At 43.3% G+C, this 22,826-nt stretch overlaps 1 protein-coding gene across 1 annotated transcript in view; it reads left to right on the forward strand.

The window, feature by feature from the left end:
• doc2a (double C2-like domains, alpha) overlaps nucleotides 1-21,792 on the forward strand; it is a gene marked incomplete at both ends in the record, with an annotated part of 44,648 nt that extends 22,856 nt beyond the window's left edge. The window contains 4 exons of the mRNA XM_083976528.1: nucleotides 9,947-10,185; nucleotides 16,410-16,491; nucleotides 17,833-17,929; nucleotides 21,656-21,792. Coding sequence (XP_083832654.1) covers nucleotides 9,947-10,185; nucleotides 16,410-16,491; nucleotides 17,833-17,929; nucleotides 21,656-21,792 — 555 coding nt within the window. The remainder of the gene's footprint in view (nucleotides 1-9,946; nucleotides 10,186-16,409; nucleotides 16,492-17,832; nucleotides 17,930-21,655) is intronic.
• Nucleotides 21,793-22,826: the final 1,034 nt, after the last annotated feature.

A 22,826-nucleotide genomic window follows, 5' to 3' on the forward strand; every position in this document is an offset into this window, starting at 1 on the left:
TTTGACCCAAGCATATTTGAGTTTGACACCCCTGGTCTAGAGATGATAAAACCAATTGTCTTGGACTTTCAACACTTTGGAGTGAATGATTGTGACAGTGGCATCAGGCGAGATAACAATTAAACATTACAGTCTTGTTCAGTCACACTGAACTCTCAATGGTATTTCAATGACCGAACAGATGATAGTTTTACATGTTTCACATTAGATCTGAATATGAAAAGAGGGAGGAGAACGATGTGGATCAAAGAGGAGGAGCTCCAGGAGAGAAACATTTACGTTTGATTTGTTAGATTTCTGTCCACAGCTGGTGACGGTCCACTGTCCTCCTTCATATCAGTCTAAACTCTGTTAGAGACGTTTCTATAGTTGCTTCAGTCTAAACTCTGTTAGAGACGTTTCTATAGTTGCTTCAGTCTAAACTCTGTTAGAGACGTTTCTATAGTTGCAGTCTAAACTCTGTTAGAGACGTTTCTATAGTTGCTTCAGTCTAAACTCTGTTAGAGACGTTTCTATAGTTGCTTCAGTCTAAACTCTGTTAGAGACGTTTCTATAGTTGTTTCAGTCTAAACTCTGTTAGAGACGTTTCTATAGTTGCTTCAGTCTAAACTCTGTTAGAGACGTTTCTATAGTTGCTTCAGTCTAAACTCTGTTAGAGACGTTTCTATAGTTGCTTCAGTCTAAACTCTGTTAGAGACGTTTCTATAGTTGCTTCAGTCTAAACTCTGTTAGAGACGTTTCTATAGCTGCTTCAGTCTAAACTCTGTTAGAGACGTTTCTATAGTTGCAGTCTAAACTCTGTTAGAGACGTTTCTATAGTTGCTTCAGTCTAAACTCTGTTAGAGACGTTTCTATAGTTGCTTCAGTCTAAACTCTGTTAGAGACGTTTCTATAGCTGCTTCAGTCTAAACTCTGTTAGAGACGTTTCTATAGTTGCAGTCTAAACTCTGTTAGAGACGTTTCTATAGTTGCTTCAGTCTAAACTCTGTTAGAGACGTTTCTATAGTTGCTTCAGTCTAAACTCTGTTAGAGACGTTTCTATAGTTGCTTCAGTCTAAACTCTGTTAGAGACGTTTCTATAGTTGTTTCAGTCTAAACTCTGTTAGAGACGTTTCTATCGTTGCTTCAGTCTAAACTCTGTTAGAGACGTTTCTATAGTTGCTTCAGTCTAAACTCTGTTAGAGACGTTTCTATAGCTGCTTCAGTCTAAACTCTGTTAGAGACGTTTCTATAGTTGCTTCAGTCTAAACTCTGTTAGAGACGTTTCTATAGTTGCTTCAGTCTAAACTCTGTTAGAGACGTTTCTATAGTTGCTTCAGTCTAAACTCTGTTAGAGACGTTTCTATAGCTGCTTCAGTCTAAACTCTGTTAGAGACGTTTCTATAGCTGCTTCAGTCTAAACTCTGTTAGAGACGTTTCTATAGTTGCTTCAGTCTAAACTCTGTTAGAGACGTTTCTATAGTTGCTTCAGTCTAAACTCTGTTAGAGACGTTTCTATAGTTGCTTCAGTCTAAACTCTGTTAGAGACGTTTCTATAGTTGCAGTCTAAACTCTGTTAGAGACGTTTCTATAGTTGCTTCAGTCTAAACTCTGTTAGAGACGTTTCTATAGTTGCTTCAGTCTAAACTCTGTTAGAGACGTTTCTATAGTTGCTTCAGTCTAAACTCTGTTAGAGACGTTTCTATAGTTGCTTCAGTCTAAACTCTGTTAGAGACGTTTCTATAGTTGCTTCAGTCTAAACTCTGTTAGAGACGTTTCTATAGTTGCTTCAGTCTAAACTCTGTTAGAGACGTTTCTATAGTTGCTTCAGTCTAAACTCTGTTAGAGACGTTTCTATAGTTGCTTCAGTCTAAACTCTGTTAGAGACGTTTCTATAGTTGCAGTCTAAACTCTGTTAGAGACGTTTCTATAGTTGTTTCAGTCTAAACTCTGTTAGAGACGTTTCTATAGCTGCTTCAGTCTAAACTCTGTTAGAGACGTTTCTATAGTTGCTTCAGTCTAAACTCTGTTAGAGACGTTTCTATAGTTGCAGTCTAAACTCTTTTAGAGACGTTTCTATAGTTGCTTCAGTCTAAACTCTGTTAGAGACGTTTCTATAGTTGTTTCAGTCTAAACTCTGTTAGAGACGTTTCTATAGTTGCTTCAGTCTAAACTCTGTTAGAGACGTTTCTATAGTTGCTTCAGTCTAAACTCTGTTTAGAGACGTTTCTATAGTTGTTTCAGTCTAAACTCTGTTAGAGACGTTTCTATAGTTGTTTCAGTCTAAACTCTGTTAGAGACGTTTCTATAGTTTCAGTCTAAACTCTGTTAGAGACGTTTCTATAGTTGCTTCAGTCTAAACTCTGTTAGAGATGTTTCTATAGTTGCTTCAGTCTAAACTCTGTTAGAGACGTTTCTATAGTTGCTTCAGTCTAAACTCTGTTAGAGACGTTTCTATAGTTGCTTCAGTCTAAACTCTGTTAGAGACGTTTCTATAGTTGCTTTAGTCTAAACTCTGTTAGAGACGTTTCTATAGTTGCTTCAGTCTAAACTCTGTTAGAGACGTTTCTATAGTTGCTTCAGTCTAAACTCTGTTAGAGACGTTTCTATAGTTGCTTCAGTCTAAACTCTGTTAGATACGTTTCTATAGTTGCTTCAGTCTAAACTCTGTTAGAGACGTTTCTATAGTTGCTTCAGTCTAAATTCTGTTAGAGACGTTTCTATAGTTGCTTCAGTCTAAACTCTGTTAGAGACGTTTCTATAGTTGCTTCAGTCTAAACTCTGTTAGAGACGTTTCTATAGTTTCAGTCTAAACTCTGTTAGAGACGTTTCTATAGTTGCTTCAGTCTAAACTCTGTTAGAGTCGTTTCTATAGTTGCTTCAGTCTAAACTCTGTTAGAGACGTTTCTATAGTTGCTTCAGTCTAAACTCTGTTAGAGACGTTTCTATAGTTGCAGTCTAAACTCTGTTAGAGACGTTTCTATAGTTGTTTCAGTCTAAACTCTGTTAGAGACGTTTCTATAGTTGCTTCAGTCTAAACTCTGTTAGAGACGTTTCTATAGTTGCTTCAGTCTAAACTCTGTTAGAGACGTTTCTATAGTTGCTTCAGTCTAAACTCTGTTAGAGAGGTTTCTATAGTTGCTTCAGTCTAAACTCTGTTAGAGACGTTTCTATAGTTGCTTCAGTCTAAACTCTGTTAGAGACGTTTCTATAGTTGCTTCAGTCTAAACTCTGTTAGAGACGTTTCTATAGCTGCTTCAGTCTAAACTCTGTTAGAGACGTTTCTATAGTTGCTTCAGTCTAAACTCTGTTAGAGACGTTTCTATAGTTGCTTCAGTCTAAACTCTGTTAGAGAGGTTTCTATAGTTTCAGTCTAAACTCTGTTAGAGACGTTTCTATAGTTGTTTCAGTCTAAACTCTGTTAGAGACGTTTCTATAGTTGCAGTCTAAACTCTGTTAGAGACGTTTCTATAGCTGCTTCAGTCTAAACTCTGTTAGAGACGTTTCTATAGTTGCTTCAGTCTAAACTCTGTTAGAGACGTTTCTATAGTTGCTTCAGTCTAAACTCTGTTAGAGACGTTTCTATAGTTGCTTCAGTCTAAACTCTGTTAGAGACGTTTCTATAGTTGTTTCAGTCTAAACTCTGTTAGAGACGTTTCTATAGTTGTTTCAGTCTAAACTCTGTTAGAGACGTTTCTATATTTGCAGTCTAAACTCTGTTAGAGGCGTTTCTATAGTTGCTTCAGTCTAAACTCTGTTAGAGACGTTTCTATAGTTGCTTCAGTCTAAATTCTGTTAGAGACGTTTCTATAGTTGCTTCAGTCTAAACTCTGTTAGAGACGTTTCTATAGTTTCAGTCTAAACTCTGTTAGAGACGTTTCTATAGTTGCTTCAGTCTAAACTCTGTTAGAGACGTTTCTATAGTTGCTTCAGTCTAAACTCTGTTAGAGACATTTCTATCGTTGCTTCAGTCTAAACTCTGTTAGAGACGTTTCTATAGTTGCTTCAGTCTAAACTCTGTTAGAGACGTTTCTATAGTTGCTTCAGTCTAAACTCTGTTAGAGACATTTCTATAGTTGCTTCAGTCTAAACTCTGTTAGAGACGTTTCTATAGTTGCTTCAGTCTAAACTCTGTTAGAGACGTTTCTATAGTTGCTTCAGTCTAAACTCTGTTAGATACGTTTCTATAGTTGCTTCAGTCTAAACTCTGTTAGAGACGTTTCTATCGTTGCTGAGGAACGGAGCGGCTGATGATGAGCAGACAGATCATCAGTCTCAGTGACTCATTGGAGCTGAAACCAGAGCAGACGTCTCTCCCTTCACCGCTTCTCTTTCTCAGACAGTTCTGCTAAATTAACGTCAGGACCCGTTGTCTTTTCTTCTGATCGTCTCGTCTGACTCCTCGTGTCCCCGTCTCGTCGTCTCTAGATGTTTTATCTCTGATCTCAGACACTAATACTACGAACAGTCTCTCCAGTCTCGGTTGAAACCTCGACCTCTGATCCGTTCAGGGCCTGATCGTGTTCTTACCTCAGGACTTGTTCTTGACTTCGGTCTCAGACTGGACAAGTTCTGACCTGGGACTTGATCCAGGACTTGTGGACCAACAGATCTTCACTAAGTAAAAGTATCTTCAGCCTGAATGTCCTCTACAGTCTCTTTCAACAGTGGAACAATGTGTGCCGTTCATGTCCAGTCCATAGACAGACTCATTCTCTCTTCTGGCTCCTGAGCTGAGTCAGCCCGACAAACCCGACCAGACCCCACAAAAAATATGAAAGTGACTCGATGTCGGGTCGGACTTCAGGCTTCCTTTTGTCTCTCTCATAAAACACATTTCTGGTGTAAATTGTTGTTTGTTGGTGTTCGTGTGAGTCTCAGACAAATCTCCCTCTCTGCATCTTGTGCTGCTGTGGCAGAACCACTGAAACATCACTGCCGGAAAAGGCCAACGATCCGCTGACGATACTCCGATACGTGTCAACAGCACGCGCACTGGTTGGTGGATAAATCTCCAAAGGCGCACCGTTCCCGTGGCCGAAATGTAATCAACTGTGCCCGCTGATCAAAGAGCAACTGTAGCCTGCAGCAGGACGTGAAGTCCCACCCGTCAGCGAGCCGGCCAAGACCCGCCTTACTAGGCCTCTGATTGGCTTATCACGATGCCCTCTAGTCTGCCGGTTAGGGTTAGGCGTGTGAAGGGAGTGGTTAAGGTTAGGGTAAGATGCAGGGATAGGCTTAGCCTTGCAGAGGCAGCCAATCAGAAGCGGAGTAAGGCGGGTCTTGGCGTGGCCATAGTAGGAAAAAAAATATCGCGTACCGGAGGGGCCAGATGACGTGAGGCAGGAAACGATGAGTGCTGCGTCACCGACACCGGCACCAACCGCTCCCGCAAAGAAAGCACGCCGCTTTTTTGTTTGTTTGTTTCTGGCCGGGCCGGGTTCAGACAGATAGTTACTGCTGGTGTGTCGGGCTCCGTCGGGTCCGGGCTTAAAAACCTGCGGGTCGGGTTGTAATCTTCAGGCCCGTTGAGAACTCTATCCTGAGCAGCAGCTGAAGTGTTTCTGCTTCAAAGGTTTACAATTTGATTTCAACAACATACAAGTGAAGCACGAGCCTCCTCTTGTTTTAACTTTCTTTCATTTTTTAGGGAACTTTCACTTACTCCTGAGGTTTGGAGACCATCTCTCCACCCGTAGCTCTCAGACTGCCTGTCGGTGCATCTGACCTCTGATTGGTCAGATGCTGCTCTGCTGTCAATCACTGCAGTGTCAGATTACTCGTCTCTTTTTGTTCTCTCCTGCCTGGGGATGACCTGCCATGTGCATCCTTTGCACATTTGCGGAGACTCCCCTGTCTCTGTCTGTCTCCTCCTCTGGTTCTACACTGCAAAAACTAAAATTCTTACCAAGAATATTTGTCTTATTTCTAGTCAAAATGTCATTTCTAGTCAAAACAAATCTCATTCTACTTAAAATAAGACTCACAACATTAAAAAGTAGCTTGTTTTTAGACACTTTTTACTTCTTTCAAGCAGATTTTCACTTGAAATAAGTAGAAAAATCTGACAGTGAAGCAAGTTTTTCTTTCTTATTACAAGCACAAAAAACTTGCTTTCACTGGCAGATTTTTCTACGTACTGTATTTCAAGCGACAATTAGTTTGAAAAAAAATCAAATTATCTCAAAACAAGTTCATTTTTAGGCGATGAGTCTTATTTAAAGTGGAAAGAGATTAGTTTTGACTAGAAATTAGACATTTTGACAAGAAATTAGACAAATATTCTTGGAAAGATTTTGAGTTTTTGCAGTGTGTCACTTCTTTTGAGGGGAATCAGACTCTGGCTCCAATTATCCAGTTTAAACCCTGTTTGTTTAGAGCCGTGCTGTGTGTGTGACGCAGGCGGCTCTGAGCTCTGTGTGTTTCCTGTGTGTGTGTGTGTGTGTGTGTGTGTGTGTGTGTGTGTGTGTGTGTGTGTGTGTGTGTGTGTGTGTGTGTGTGTGTGTCTCCGGTGTGTGTGGACTCATTAGTCACCTGCCTTCACCTCAGCGCTCTCACAGCTGTTTTATCAAAGACAGAGGAGAGGGAGGTTTCCTTTGTCTGTGAAATCCCTGCGGAGGTTTTGGCCGATTGACTCGACACGGTGACAGACAGGAGCTTTACTTAATGACTCACCTTTTCTTTGTGTGTGTTTGTTTATGTGTGTGTGTGTGTGCGCACAACAGCACAGTGTTTGGATGTTGATTTTTTTGTTTATTTCCCTTCACTCTCTCGAGGCTTTAAAGGAAAAGCCTGGTAAAACAGAACACGTCTCATTAGTCAGGCATCTGTTTATTGTGCATCACAGTTAGCTCCAATTAGCATTAGCATTAACATAAATGATGGCTGGTTAATATTCATTATTTACCATGTGAGCAGCTGAATGAGTCAGAGGTGTGAGAGCAACCAGAGGAAGAAATCTGTTCCTCTAGATGACATGTAAACAAACCACAGCCACTTCTACAGCTGAAACCACACGGTGGTAAAAACCACCTGATATAACTGACCATAGTTAAAGTTGATTGTTTGATCAACTGATTTTAGATTTTTTTTTTTGAATAGTCGTTCAATGAAAAAAAGTGGTAGCTACTGCAGAATATTGACGTATTGAGGAGAGGAAACTTGCTCCTGGTTTAGATGAGCTCTCATTCTGTGACAAGGACTTTATTGAATGAGCGGTACCGTTCAATTAAGTCCATTTTCATTATCAATGAATCTGTCAAATATTTAAATGATTAATCACTTAGTTGTTTGGTCAATAAAATGTTGTAAAATATCAGTCAGTGTTTCTCAAACCACCAGACATCGTCCTCAAATGTCTTGTTTTGTCCACAAACCAAAGAGAGACTCAGTTTATTGTCATAAAGGAACAAAGAAACCAGAAATATTCACATTGAAGAAGCTGGAATCAGAGAATTTTGACTTTTTTTTCTTAAAGGTACAATATGTAAGAATGTGGCCAAAAACGGTTACTGCAGTCAAATTCAAAACATGAGCTGGAGACAAGGGACACATGGAGCTGAGTTAAGGTGGAAATACTACAGAGTTCCTCCTTAAAAATGACAGACCTGTTGACTGACGATCGGTTCATTGATTCCCTTTCAGCCGAACGTCCGTCAGCGGTTTATTGGCTGAACTCTGTCGTGTCTTCGTCTCTTCCTGTCCGTCGAAGCAGCTCAGATCTTTATCTCTGTATCTTCAAACATTCCCGTTAAACACGAGGGAGTCTGACATTTCCTCCACGCTTCCTGAGCTCCAGCACAAGCTGAAATCTTGTTGGGGGGGGGGGGGTCCGGCCAAGCTGTGTTCCTCCTGCTTAAAGGGATAGTTCACCCAAAATTGAAATTTCACTCATTATCTCCTCACCCTCATGTGGACTAAGGGCTGGGAGAAGTTTCAGAGTCCTCCGTGGCTTCTCAAAAAAATTCAATAAGTCTATATTTCAAGCTCGTTTTGTAACGGAAGCTTCTCTTCAAATTTGACGAACTGGGAAGAGGAGCTTCGAGGACCTTCCGCTACAAAACAAGCTTGAAATATAGACTTATTTAATTTTTCATTTCGGGGCTTCAATACAAGACGGACATTACATACGAGCAGCATGGAGGTATTTGGATGTTTTTTGGTGTGTCTTTTTGTTACGAAGACAGTTGGTATCCATTTGCAACCGTCATATGGACATGCACTGCTACGCCGAGACCTTCGAGAATTTAAATTTTGGGTGAACTATCCCTTTAAAGCATCGCTCTGCCTCTGCTCTGACCTCGTTTCTCTGGGGTTTTTCTAGCAGAGCTTTTATTGTGAAGGGCGGCGGGAAACAGGAAGGAGGCTGAAAACCAACTGGAGTTTGGAGCCACTTTGAGGAATTCCCCTTTTCATGTTCAAACAGATGAAGATGAAAAGTTTTTGGTGGTGGTGGGGGTGGGGGGGGGGGGGGTGGGGGTTCTCTAGTCTGTAATGATGGACTCACTGAGCTAATAGAGCGGGAACCCTCACTCACCCCGGGGGGAGGAAGGTGTGTGGGCGAGAGAAAGATGGAGGATTAAACCATCGATCTTCTTCAGATTAGATCAGAGACAGAGTTTTAATGAACACCCTCAGTGTGTGTGTGTGTGTGGTGTGTGTGTGTGTGTGTGTGTGGGGGGGGGGGGGGGGGGTAGCTCCATCCTTTCTCTCACCTCTGTGTGGGAATCGTTGGGATGAAATTAAATCTGCAGCTCGACCAAGATAATCCACTGAATTTAAAGCTATAGTACGTAATTAAACCTGCACATCACACCATCAGTTTAATAGACTTATAGAGGTCCTATGTTTTGGGATGGAATCCTGTACCTCCTTCATTAGGATCCATTTCTTCTTACTCACTTTTTAAAAAGCAATTAAAAATACATCTCAACTTCTCTTGAATTTCCCGCTCTTTATTTTTTTCTCATTTCTGTTATTTTGCTCATATAACATTGATTATCTATGCACTTTATCTCTTTTTTTCTCTTTTTTTATATGTTTATTTGTTAGCCATTGAAATTTGTCTTTCTGTAATTTGTTATACTGTAGGGGTGGAACTTATGTACGAGCCAACCGGCTTCGTTCCCTCCTTGCACCATTGAATTTAAATGTGTGCTAAATAAATAAATAAACTCTAATTTATACGTGTCTATAAATGTCCGTTTCAGCCGAGCCGCTACAAGAGGAGATGATACAACGCTGATGAAGCCGTTCGGCTCCTCTAACACCTCGCCGTGTTTTTCAGTATTTGTTCTTTTTGTATTTGGTGTCTTTGGCGACATTCCCGCACTGACGCACAGGAAATAAGGCGTTGTACTGGGTTTTACCTGACAAGGAGAAGGGAGGGGGAGAAGAAGGAAGAAGGAATAACTCAGTAAAAGACGAGAGTAGCAGTAGGCCTGGTTAAACAAAAAAAGAGTGGTAAATAGGCGATCTTGGGATTACGTGACGATCGAGACGGCATTTTGTTTTTTTTAAGAAAGCGTCTATACTGACAGAAAAAAACAACAACAAGAGCAGTAAAAAAAAAAAAAAACGCTGCACAACGACCGGGCAATGATGGAAACTGTTGCACGTCGCCATAAGAGCCTGGTGGGTTCCTGTCTGCAGTGGAAACGCGGCCCAAGAGGTTCAGAAGTGGATCCTACTAAAAAGAAAAAGTCTTCCCGTTCGGCAGAAGGTCTGTTGGCCAAGAAAGAGACAAACGGTAGCAGTGGGGAGGGGAGGGGCAGGTGCCGACCCCATCGTTGTAATAATGCATAAATCCTCTAGGGGGCGAAAGAAGTTACGCACTATAGCTTTAACAATCTATAATCACATTAGATTAATCTGAATTTGAAACGATTGATCATCAAACGATTAATCCACATGAATGAAAATGAAAATGTGACTGAACTAATCAGATTTATTTAAATCTGCTCCACAGTGGGAGAACGAGCAGCTGCACAGTCTGGAGGAGAGAGGACGACTTCTTCTGTCTCTGCAGTTTCTACCTCCGCTCGGTTTGGACGATAAAGACGTGGACGGAGGAGGAGGAGGAGGAGGAGGAGGAGGAGGAGGAGGAGGTGAAGGCCGGCGGAGTGGAGGTCTGTGTGTGGGCGTGAAGCGCTGCGCCCACCTGGCCGCCATGGACGTCAACGGCTTCTCTGACCCCTACGTCAAAATGTAAGTCAGAGTGTTTTAGCAGCCGAGTGTGAAGAGGAATCATCTTCATCCAGGATGAAGCAGAACCGTCGACCCTCCACCCAAATCAGATTCTAATTTACAATGCTCCATATGTTAAAGGGATAGTTCAACATTTTGGCTAATTAGCCCATTGCCATAATCCCTATAGTCATAGCAGTAGGTTCGTTACCTTTAACTCATTGAGTGCCGCGCTCCTTTCCAAAGTTTTAGTCAAGTGTACCGGCAATTTAGACCATTTTTGACTTTTTATGTAGAGCCACAGTGTATTCTATATTATTGCCACCAACACATACTGTGGCTCAATTGAAAGGTTTACCTTAATGCTTCAAGTGGCCACAAACCGTTTGTTTCTACGTGCCTCTGTTCCTGAGAAAAGTCAAGCTAAACATGGCTGGGTTTCACCAAAATCCCTCCTTTTTTTCTAGAAAAGGAGATAGAGCGTCTTTTATGAAAGGTGCTCTGTTTGTGTCTGTCGCTCTTCTGACACTCGCATTTCTGGATCAAAGGGCTCGTATAAGATAAATATATACAACAGTTGTTGTTCTATTCACAAAACCACCATCGGGGGCGGGGGGGGGGGGCGCCACTAAACAACAATAACACAGACGCACCGTGCCGTGTCACAGCTTCTCCCCGCGGAGCGTGAGGGTCTGTCGGCCACCGCGGCTCGGGAAGACCGGTCCCGCCGGTGGTCGCGGTCCTTCTGTGGTACGGGTCGGTGATGCCGGTCTGCTTTGGTCCAGAGACCATCAGATTTTACCGCGGGAGGACTTTGGGGAGGACACGGTGTTGCTCCAGATGAAGACCGGGCGGACTGTCGGCTGAGAGCTTCCTGGTTCAGCTCCGAGCAGCTCGAGCAGCTCGAGCAGCTGGAGCAGCAGCGCGGGTGAGAGCAGAGCAGCTGCTGCATCTGCATGCAGAACTCGTTTGCAGAAGCCGAGTTATGATAAAAACTTCCAGATCATGAACTGTCATGTGACTTTGATCGTCATCTATTTCAGTTCTCCTCGTCGTAGAGTCCCCAAATTTACATATAATGTGTATTAAAGTGTCTATTTTCATAATTTAAAAAAAAAGCAAAAAACGTAAAATTACGTTTTCGGCACTCAACGCATGGGAACGAAAAACGAGAAATTACGTGGTTGGCACTCAATGAGTTAATTGTCGGTGCAAGCTATTTTTAGAACGGCGGAGCAGAGCTGTGAGCTGCTCAGAGCTACGCTACGGAGGCTCATTATGGGATTTCTTGGTTTCCCTCATCAAACTCATCAAATACACAATCCAACAACTCCACAACGCTCTGGTGGACAAGTTGTGACCTGCACATTCACCACGCTATGAGATAATAACAGAACGTTACCACACAGAGTTGTTTTAGAGGGAAATACAGAGACTGTTGATGAAAAACTGTCCCTGAAGGCAACGTGCATCAGTGGTTTTGCATGAATTTCCCTCTAAAACAACTCTGTGTGGTAATGTTGTGTTATTATCTCATAGCGTGGTGAATGTGCAGCTCACAACTTGTCCACCAGAGCGTTGTGGAGTTGTTGGATTGTGTATTTGATGAGTTTGATGAGGGAAACCAAGAAATCCCATAATGAGCCTCCGTAGCGTAGCTCTGAGCAGCTCACGGCTCTGCTCCGCCGTTCTAAAAATAGCTTGCACCGACAATTAAAGGTAACGAACCTACTGCTATGACTATAGGGATTATGGTGATGGGCCGATTTGACAAAATGTTGAACTATCCCTTTAAATATACAAATTATATTCAAATTTTTAGTGTCAATGTCGCTCAATAAAAAAAAAAAGGTGTGTGTGTAGTGTAGGAACACGTAGGCCACCGCTGCAGACAAATAAACAGGCAATTTAAAAAACTCAGCTTGTAAATTTGAAGCCGCAGCTCTACGTCACACAACAACACACAACTCAAATTCTGTTTGAATAGTGAAGTTCATTCTGACATATTTCAACTTCACTGACGACGACGCAGCAGGAGAATGAGAGGATGAGGAGGATGAGAAGGAGGAGGAGGAGGAGGAGGAAGCACCGGGGGCCACCAGTCCTTCAGGCTCCTCTCTGCTTTTCTTTCCTTCCGTTCGTTCATTCGTTCACTCACTCTCTTCCTGTCGTCCGTCGCAGCCAGAATCCAAACCGGGAGGCGACTGGCAGCTGATTGGTCAACGAGCTCACACAGATACATGATCAGTTTTATAAAAACGAGCTGCAGCTTCCAGAATGTGAACGTCACATCGATAGGTCGGAGTCTCCGTCAGGGTCAGAGGTCAAATCTGTCCACTGAGGAACAGACGCCTGAACAGAGGGACTCACTCACTCACTCACTGGCTCTAAACACAGAGTCACCGCCGAGGCTCATGGGAAATGTCTTCTGGAAAAAGAAAAAACAAAGGAACAATAATAATAATAATAATAATAATAATCTTTATTTATATAGCACTTTTCATGCATAGAAGCAGTCCAAAGTGCTTGAACAAAGCAGAAACAACAACAGTTTAAAACACAACACGTCATCAACAAACAAAGCCAAGCAGTAACAGTGATAAAAAATAAAATCAACCCCTATTAAAAGCCAAATTAAAAAGATACGTTTTCAGTTTCTTTTTAAAAATGGCTAACGAGTCCTGCTATTCTCTAGTCCAAGGGTAGAGCGTTCCAGAGTCTAGGACCGTTACAACAGAAAGCTGCTTCGCCAGTTTTCTTGGACACCTTAGGAATGGTTCAAAGACAGGCAGTGGAGGACCTGAGCGTTCTTATTGGGGTATAAAAAGAAAGCAAATCGCCAATATAGGATGGTGCAAGGTTATTTAAAACTTTATAAATGAGTAAAAGAACTTTAAAATCAATCCTAAAAGAAACAGGCAACCAGTGCAATGTATAGCAAGCTGAGGAGTAATGTGATCTCTCTTTTTCGTATTAGTTAAAATCCTAGCTGCTACATTCTGGATAATAACAAAGACGCCGTGTCTCAGTGTGATCTGACTGTCTCCAGTGTGACGGTCCAGCCAGAGAGCGGACGGACACGCAGATTAAAAATGTGCATGAGACAATCCAATTTGTTTTATTCATTAAAGCTGTGACAGAAACGGAGCTCAGTGTGAATCATGCAGCCAGAGGAGGAGGAGGAGGAGGAGGAGGAGGAGATGAAGAGGCTGCTGCAGTCTCAGCTGCTGTCAGCTCGGCTTTAGTCTGAGCTGGACGGAGTTCACTGCTGTGATTAGTCTCTGATTGGCCGGAACGAGCCAAGTCCCGCCTTCCTGTTGCAGTTCTCACCGTCCCCTCGGAGGACGAAGAAAAGAAAGAAACAACAGGAACCGCGGATATTTCAATCTCTGAGTTGAAAGTGGCACCTTCTGAAAAAGATTTGCAGACATGCTCAGTTCCTTTGGTGTGTGACCGTAAAGAAATTTAAAGAGCAAATAAACCCCTAAACCACTTTTTGTCTGCTGAAAACTAATATATTTGGGTATGAAGTAGTGTTGTCGATTGATTCTGGTCCAACTCTTGACATTTTAGTCAAAATATTTCAATTTGGTGTAAAAATGTAAGAGTGATACGTCCGTCTGTCCGTTCGGAGTGGGGGGGTTTCCCCAATAGCCTTTTCGTCATAGCGGGGTCTTTAGAAAAAATAGAAAACCCCGAATGGAAGTCTATTTTCGGAAAGGCGGGATTTCGGAAAGGCGGGGGGTAACCCACTCCAGTGTCCTCTCCTAGTAGTGTACGTGCTGTCAGAGTCGCTCATTATTAGCTCGTTAGCTGTAGCACTAGTGTCAGTGTGTTTATGACTTTTTTTTTTTTCCCTCCTTTGTGTGATTTGTTGTGCCTTTTGTGCCCATAATCAAGGCATTTTTTGAATTTCCAGCTTAGATGCACGACACATCAGCCAAAACTGAGGGGTTTAGTTCCTCTTTAAAGAGTTGGTTTACGCCCATTTGCTCCAAGGAGGACGTTTAGTTCTGGCTTGTTTGCCGACTGGCTACTGCAAAAGTTATATCAAGCTTTGCCCATCATCTTCAGCAGTGATGGGCAAATTACTTTGAAAAAGTAACTAATTACAATTACAAATTACTTCTTAAAAAAGTAATTGAGTTAGTAACTCAATTACTCTATTATAAAAGTAACTAATTACTAGGAAAAGTAATTTTTGCGTTACTAAAACAAAGTAATATGTCAAAGAATTCGGCTTTTTAGAAGCATGTTTCACACGCCAGTTTCATAGAGTAGAACAGCATAGAGAGATAATTAACCTTAAACAAATATCCTTTGCCATGGGGGGGGGGGGGGGGGGGGGGGTATGAACTTCAATAATTCAATTTATTGCTCATCAACATAATATTTATTGAAACTGACACATCAGCAACTGGCATAACAATCCCTTTCAGACCTGATATCTGATACCTGATATTCTCTCAACGATGGTTTAGTAGTGTTTATATTTCCACTTGCTAAACGCCGACTTTCCCACTTTATCCTCCTCTTCTGTACTTGCCATTTCTTCTCTGTCTATCACTTTGGTTTTACCGGTCGAAAGTTGTGTGTGTGCGCCGCACAGAAGCTACGTCGGTTTGTGTGTAAAATAAACTCCTACAAGGATTCGTCAATGACGTCACGCAGCTATACATCGTCAAGTCAGTTACTTCCTTGTTCCATATCCGCAAAACATGACCTGTCTTATCCTTGGTATTTATCGAAACCGTGTTGTACTAGTGTGCTCTCTACTCTGCAGCCCGCTTATGAAGTGAGGAGGAGGAAAGGAAGAAAAGAAAAAACAATAGCCTAGAACTCATGCTGACTGCAGGCTTTTTTTTTTTTTTTACCATGATCGCGCTGGGGCCCCGATTTTAGTAACGGCAACACAAGTCATGGTAGTAACGGAAACGGCGTTAGTAACGCTGGATAAAGTAATTAATTAGATTACAAATTACAGAGGAATGTAACGGCGTTACGTAATCGCGTTTATTCTAACGGCGTTAGTCTCAACACTGATCTTCAGTGAGCTAGCGCAATGTTGCTGTGGCACCGCCCACAACGATTGTGATTGGTTGAAAGAAATCCAAACAGCCAGGGCGTTTTTTGTTTAGTTTTTGTCGGAGCAGCCAGACCATAGCCTCGTAAACCAGCCGCTCCCGGAAACGCATTCATTTCATTTCTCAGAGAGTCTGGCCTCATTCCCCCTGTAAGCGTTTGGGGGGGGCGTTGACAGACAACCCCATTCAGCCAATCAGCAAGTTGGTGTAGTGACGGGGCGTTGCACCAGTCGGTCCCTGATTGGCCAACGTGCTGTGTCAATCACAGCGGCGACGCTGATTGGCTCGGCCTTCTGAGGGTTTCAGGCTAAACGCTTACAACGGGGATGAGGCCAGACTCTCCCTCAGAATGAAATGAAATGAAATGCATTTCCGGGAGCGGCTGGTTTACGATAGCCAGACCTTTCTTCTCTGGAGGAAGGCTGAGCTCAGGCTGAACAGGAGGAACATCGGAGCTGCAGCTTCTTCAGGGACCTCAGCCTCCTCCGCTCATGTTAATATGATGGGGGGGGGGGGGGGGGGGGAAGGAGGCAGCGGAGCGAGTCGGGCTGAGCTTCATCTGCCTTCGTTATTTCTTCATGTCATCTGTTAGAGTAACTGGTCAGAACCAATTACAGCTCAGTGTGTGTGTGTGTGTGAGAGAGAGAGCTGCGCTGTAAAAACCGACTCAGCCTGATGAATTATTAATTACGGCTTCAGATTTGATGATTTTCAGAACTTGCTTTGCTGCAGTTTCATCTGCAGTCGTGTCTGATCTGACACAAACGTTCTAACATCAAACATGGTGTTAAACATCATGTTAAAGCTTTTATTAAAAACCAGAGATCATCTACAGGTCACTGACACCAGGACGTCTCTATCTGATCAGAGATGATTTATCACTGCTGACGAGAGGAAACTATATAGAATACATTAATGAAAATGAATAAAACAGGAACTAAATATATAAAGAATAGAAAAAGAAAACTAAAATCAGAACTGTAGGCTATTCTATTAGACTGAGTTTGTTGGTTTGTTCTTATTTAACCTTCAGTATCTTTAAAGTCTAAATATACTATAGTTTTTATTAATAATATTATACATGATTTGACTGATTTCATGAAACAAGGTCTGTTCTTTTCTTTTGTTCGTTGGATCTTTTGTCTGATCGGTTCCCCTCAGATACCTGAAGCCCGACCTCCAGAAGAAATCCAAGCACAAAACAGCCGTGATGAAAAAAACTCTCAACCCTGAATTCAACGAGGTGAGGACCCCCGAGTAGATCCAAACACTTCCCAGTAGATCCCAGTAGAGGTTAAAGGAGAAAGCTTTCAACAGATCCCAGTAGGCCTCAGTAGATCCTAACAAGCCCCATTAGATCCCAGTGGATCTCAAAAAACTCCCAGGAAATACCAGTAAGTCTCAGTAGGTCCCAAATGATAAAATTAGGTCCTAGTACTTTACTTTACTTTACTTTATTTGTTTATTTAGTCGGGACAGTGCATATTAATGGACAGTGAGTGCTAGAGTACCCACAGTAAATACACCGGATTTAGCACATGTGCTAAATTACATCCGTAGATCCCAGCAGGATGCAGTAGGACCCAGTAGATCCCAGTGGGTTAAAGAAGAGAGCTATCTCAACTGATTACAGCAAGTCTCAGTGGAGTACCAGTAGATCCCAGCAGGACCCAGTAGGTCCCAAAAGGTCCAAGCAGGTCCTAGTAGATCCCAGCAGGTTCAAAGAAGGACCCATTGGATTTCAGTAGGTCCTAGAAGGTCCCAGTAGATCCCATGGTGGGTTAAAGCTACCTTAACAGATTCCAGATCCCAGTAGGCCTCAGTAGATCCTAACAAGCCCCAGTAGATCACAGTGGATCTCAGTAGGTTCCAGGAAATACCAGTAAGTCCCAGTACACTGCAAAAAATCAAATATCTTACCAAGAATATTTGTCTTATTTCTAGTCAAAACAAATCTCATTCTACTTAAAATAAGACTCATCACATTAAAAAGCAGCTTGTTTTTAGACACTTTTTACTTCTTTCAAGCAGATTTTCACTTAAAATAATCTAATAGTGGAGCAAGTTTTTCTTTCTTATTACAAGCACAAACAACCTGCTTTCACTGGCAGATTTTTTCTTATTTCAAGTGAAAATGTGTTTGAAACAAGTGAAAATGATCTAAAAACAAGCTGCTTTTTAATGTGATGAGTCTTATTTTAAGTAGAATGAGATTAGTTTTGACTAGAAATGAGACATTTTGACAAGAAATAAGACAAATATTCTTGGAAAGATTTTGAGTTTTTGCAGTGTAGGTCCTAGAAGATCCCAGCAGGTTCCAGAAGGACCCATTGGATTTCAGTAGATCCTAACAAGCCCCAGTAGATCCCAGTAGGTCTCAGTTGGTCCCAAAAGGTTCAAGAAGGTCCTAGTAGAAGTCCCCAAAAATTACCAGCATGTCCCAACAGCTCCCAAAGGGTCCAAGCAGGTCCCAGTAGATCCCAGTAGATCCCAGTAGATCCCAGTAGATCCCAGCTGTTCCAGACTACAGTCAGCTGGCCGGTCCTTCACCTCCCTGAGTCTCTGCATGTGTCCGATCCTGCAGGAGTTCTTCTACGAGATCTCTCTGTCGGAGCTGGCCAACAAGACGCTGGAGGTGACGGTGTGGGACTACGACCTGGGCCGCTCCAACGACTTCATAGGTGAGTGGGGCGGGGCCTAAAAACACCCCGAACGCACCGCTGGACACATCTGTCGGCCACATCAATCTGTGGTGGAACTCTGAGGAAGCAGCTCTCAGTCCGTCAGAGTCTGGTGGTGTAAATATTAAAGGGATAGTTCACCCAAAATTGAAATTTCACTCATTATATCCTCCCCCTCATGTGGACTAAGGGCTGGGAGAAGTTTCAGAGTCCTCCGTGGCTTCTCTGAGTTACAGGGGGTCTCGGCGTAGCAGTACATGTCCATATAACGGTTGCAAATGGATACCAACTGTCTTCGTAATAAAAAGACGTCTAATGTCCGTCTTGTATTGAAGTCTATATTTCAAGCTTGTTTGTAGCAGAAGCTTCTCTTCCCAGTTTGTCAAATTTGGACAAACTGGGAAGAGGACAGACCCTGGTTCGTCCAAATTTGACAAACCGGGAAGAGGAGCTTCGAGAAGCTTCCGCTACAAACAAGCTTGAAATATAGACGTATTTAATTTTTTTCGGAACAATTTCGCATTTCGGGGCTTCAATACAAGAGGGACATTACATACGAGCAGCATGGAGGTATTTGGATGTTTTTTGGTGTGTCTTTTTGTTACGAAGACAGTTGGTATCCATTTGTAACCGTTATATGGACATGCACTGCTACGCCGAGACCCCCTGTAACTCAGAGAAGCCACGGAGGACTCTGAAACTTCTCCCAGCCCTTAGTCCACATGAGGGGGAGGAGATAATGAAATTTCAATTTTGGGTGAACTATCCCTTTAATGAGTCCAACTAACACATGGTGCTCATTAGCGCTGCTGAAGCTGCTGAGGAGAAGCTTCTGAACGTCTGGGAGAGCATCGATGCATATTTATCAGTCCCACCATCTGTATCACCGATTCCCTTTCTACTCGAGTTATGATAATGACACTGTTTCTGTCGATTGTTAAATTAATATTCTCGTTAGAGGTGGAAACAAAAGAGTGTTTGTGGTCATTAGAGCTGCAGCTCCAGCTCATACAATAGATGACAGGTGTGAACAGGAGATTTCTTTTGTCTTACTTGAAGGAACCGGGGGAAGAAACAGTTCAGAATAGATGCAACAGAACTCTGGAGTCTGCCTTCCCCACAGTCTGGGCCTCAAGTTAACTTTTTTGGCCGACAGCCACTGTGACAGGTGGATTTTGAAATCCACCAGCCACAGTAGCTTTTTGCAGCCAAAATTCTTTGTGCCTAAAATAAAGACACAGAAAAATCATTAGCATGTTATTGAACTTGTTCAGAATACACATGAAAGTGCTGTCCAGTTATTAACCAACTTAATTTTAATAGTTTTGGGGCAGCAGCACTCCTCATTAACAAATAATAGGAGTGATAGGTACAGTATATGCAGCAGTTAATTGGTGCATACATCTTGACAGCTGTACTTTCAGATATAGTAGATCTATAACACACATTCTACATCTCAGAGTCGACGTCTTTCCACATACGAGCTTCCTTCTCCTTTCAAACTGGGCAGAAACACAGCCCGAGGGGCAACATACACGCAAAAACAAGCATGTTGTGAGCGCGCATGACGCACGTCTACATTAAAAGTAAATGGGTATTATCTGTAGGCCTATTATGCAGACTAAACCACCAATGAGTTCAGTTCAGTTCCGCTTCCGCATGATTGAAAAACATTTTATTGACCCGATCCACTCAGTTCTCATTGGCTACTGGCCAACATGGTGGGTAGGTTGACCGTTTCACCCGCAATCTGCAAATTTGGCGTGTGGTAGGGTGTTAATTTAATTCGCCTGCCCCTCCCATCCCATCCCCAGGGATACATATTTTTTGTGCTTTCAAGTTGAAATTATCATATCTATAAAAACTGGGAGAGAGTTTCAGAACGGCACTCTCGACTGAAGTTGACAGCAGCGCTCCAGGCGCTCAAGTTTTGTTTTTATGATGGAAATAAGCACAAATACATGTTTTTTAAAACAAAATAATCTTTCAAAACATGAATAAATCAAATGTTGTTTTTTGATATTTTAAACTGGGCCAGCAGTTGTTAAAGTTTAGGAATCACCACGTATGTTAAAGCAACATTGCGGAGTTTCAGCTCAGTGCTTCCACCATCTGGTTGAGAAGCGCTATCGTCTGGGGGGAAAAACAAAACTTAACGAAAACGAAATTTATCAGCGAGCGCATCCAGCGTTTATTCCCATTAATAAACGACAGTATTTCCCACATGTTTGCAAGGAGACTGTGTGGCGGGTGGTCGGGGGTGTGTGGGGCGGCGGAGGCGACGACGGTAACGACGACCGGAGGGGAACCGTAAGTTTCGCTTTTACCCATCACGTCTCTCCCTCGACGCAGAGGGGAGGGGGGGAGGAGGGGGGCGGTGTTTCGTACCCGTGCAGGGAAGTTACATAGCGCAGTTTCAGCCGACGCGACCCGGCTCAGGCTGCAGCGGCAGCACCGTTCATCCTATTAACCATTTTTCTACCATTGCAATGAGTCTGGAAACATTATTTTAAGGCCGAAAAACTCTGCAATGTTACTTTAACTCTTTCGCGACCACACTAATTCCTCAGCACATCCGCTCAGGACCACATGTTTTTGGCTATTTGTTTACCTTTTATCTCACGTCGAACCGAACTCTGTACGTCACCTAGAAACAAACGGTCTTCACGTGATTGAAGAGTGACTTTACAACGTGCTCCACGAAAAAACGGCGAGTTTTTCCGCTGTTTCGTTCGTGAGGACGATGTAGAAGAAGAGAGCTGGGTTTCTCCAAAAACGGAGCTCCCGCTCTAGTTTCAGAGAAAAACTCACTTTTGTGTCAAGTGGCAATCTGCTCATTTTACCGGTACTCTGCAGTGTGGCGTCTCCTAAATCATTTCTACGGCTAAATAAATATATTTGTAGGCATATCTGGGGGGTGTGGCAGCGTGGAGAGCAGCGGTGCAGCGGTGCAGCGGTGTGGGTCTCTGGCCGCAGCGCAGCAGCTCCGGGACACTGCTGTGTGACTGGCCGGCGATGAGTGCTCTGGGGCGGCGGCGGCCGGTCACAGCCCCCGCTGCTCAGCGCCCGCTCTGCTGCACAGCGCCGTGAAAACAGCCGTGATAACGGGCTTTCAGATCCGAGTCTCCAAACCATAAACGTTTGTAACAGCACCGGTAAAAGTCGCCACATTTGTCGTCGGTCGCTTTTGTCAAAAGAGGGTTTGGAAAGTCGCCAGATTCAGCGAGAAAGTCGCAACACTGTAGCCGACAGCCGCACAGCGCTGCACGCTGTCCCCAGAGCAGCATTCAAGGAGAACGATTACTCAAACAAAACCAAGATCACACAGTTTATAAAAAATATTATGTTTTGATTTTAGTTTAAAACAGTTTTACATATCAGAGGACTACCATATTCACACACAGGGTACCTCAGAGTGTCTATTATCTTAATCTGTAAAAAAAACGGTTTTGACGAGTTTGCTCGTCAGTGGTCGTGAACGTTCGGCAGGCTGTGACGAGTTTACTCGTCAATGGTCGCGAAAGAGTTAAAGTAGCACCAAGATCTCTGTTTGGTTCATCTTTGGCGACCCCTCTGGTCCAGTCTGGTAACTGCAGGTTAGATTCTGACCACAGTTGTGTCTGTTAACGAGCATCGTGTCAGTTTTAATCAACAACATCATCTCAGGTGTTTAACAGTTTCACTGCTGACTGTCTGATGTTGTTCTTGTTTGCCGCTGGCCTTCAGGTGGCGTTTGTCTGAGCTGCCACTCGCAGGGCGACGCTCTCCGTCACTGGATGGACTGCCTGAAGAACAAAGGCCGCCGCGTGGAGAGGTGGCACATTCTGACCAATGAGCTGCCACGAACCTTCAGCCACGACTAAGCTGCTGCAGCGTCCTCCTGCGTGCAGCCGGCTGCTCGCTGCTGGGGATCTAACGCTTCCTCTGGGTTCTTGACGGGACAGATTTGAGCAGCTTCAGTTGGAGGATCAGTGGCAGCAGCAGCGGCGGCAGCAGCGAGGGGGGGAGAGGGGAGGTGAGGGGGGGTGTATTATAATAAAGAGCCACCGTGACGGCTGGAGAGCAGCCAGCAGCATGGTGCTGTGCCTTCGTTATTCAACAGTGAGTCATTCAGAAGAAGCAGCTTTCCAGCTCCATCAGTGTTTCACCTGCACTCAGCATCACACACCTGAGAGGGTCCGACCCCGCCCCCACCTGACGCCCAACAGGGACACACAACCATCACACACACACCTGAGTGACCGTAAATTAAAGGTGGAGTAAGTGAAACAGGAAAAACAAACCCAGAAGCTCCGCCCCCAAAAAATTAATGGACATTCTTTACCACAGCAACTACGCAATGGTTGAATCCAGAACATTTGATATAACTCTCTAGCCTATAAATCTCTCTGCCCCCTAGCGGCAGCAAATCTATTTGCTCCATAGGTGGGTCTAGAAACGAGCCATAGGAACTTTTTGAGTCTGGAACACCGTTTGTGTTCACCAATCACAGCGCTCTATCTGTTTAGAGAGTCGTTGGGCGGCTTAACGCCATGACGACATACATTTTAATTGGCTTGTCAGGCTAACGTCATCCTGCTCTTTGCTCTGATTGGTCGTGGCGCTACCCTATTGGTGCAGAGGCAGTTTGAAAGACAGCCTTCATCCCGCCCCCTGGATTGAGCCGAGGTCTACCGGTCGTTGACACACTAGACATGTTCATGATATAGTCTGGCTTGTCAGGCTAATAACTCTCCCATTAATGAAGCAAAACAAACTTAATACAACGCGAAACACCATTACAAAACCATCAAGAGGTGTTTTTGTAATAGTTTTGTGGCTAAGCTAACAAAGATGGTGATGTCACCATCCATTCAAATAAATGTACACTGCTAACTAACTAAAACTAAATCTGTTA

This window comes from Trachurus trachurus (assembly GCF_905171665.1).
Source record: "Trachurus trachurus genome assembly, chromosome: 8".
Lineage (NCBI taxonomy): Eukaryota > Metazoa > Chordata > Actinopteri > Carangiformes > Carangidae > Trachurus > Trachurus trachurus.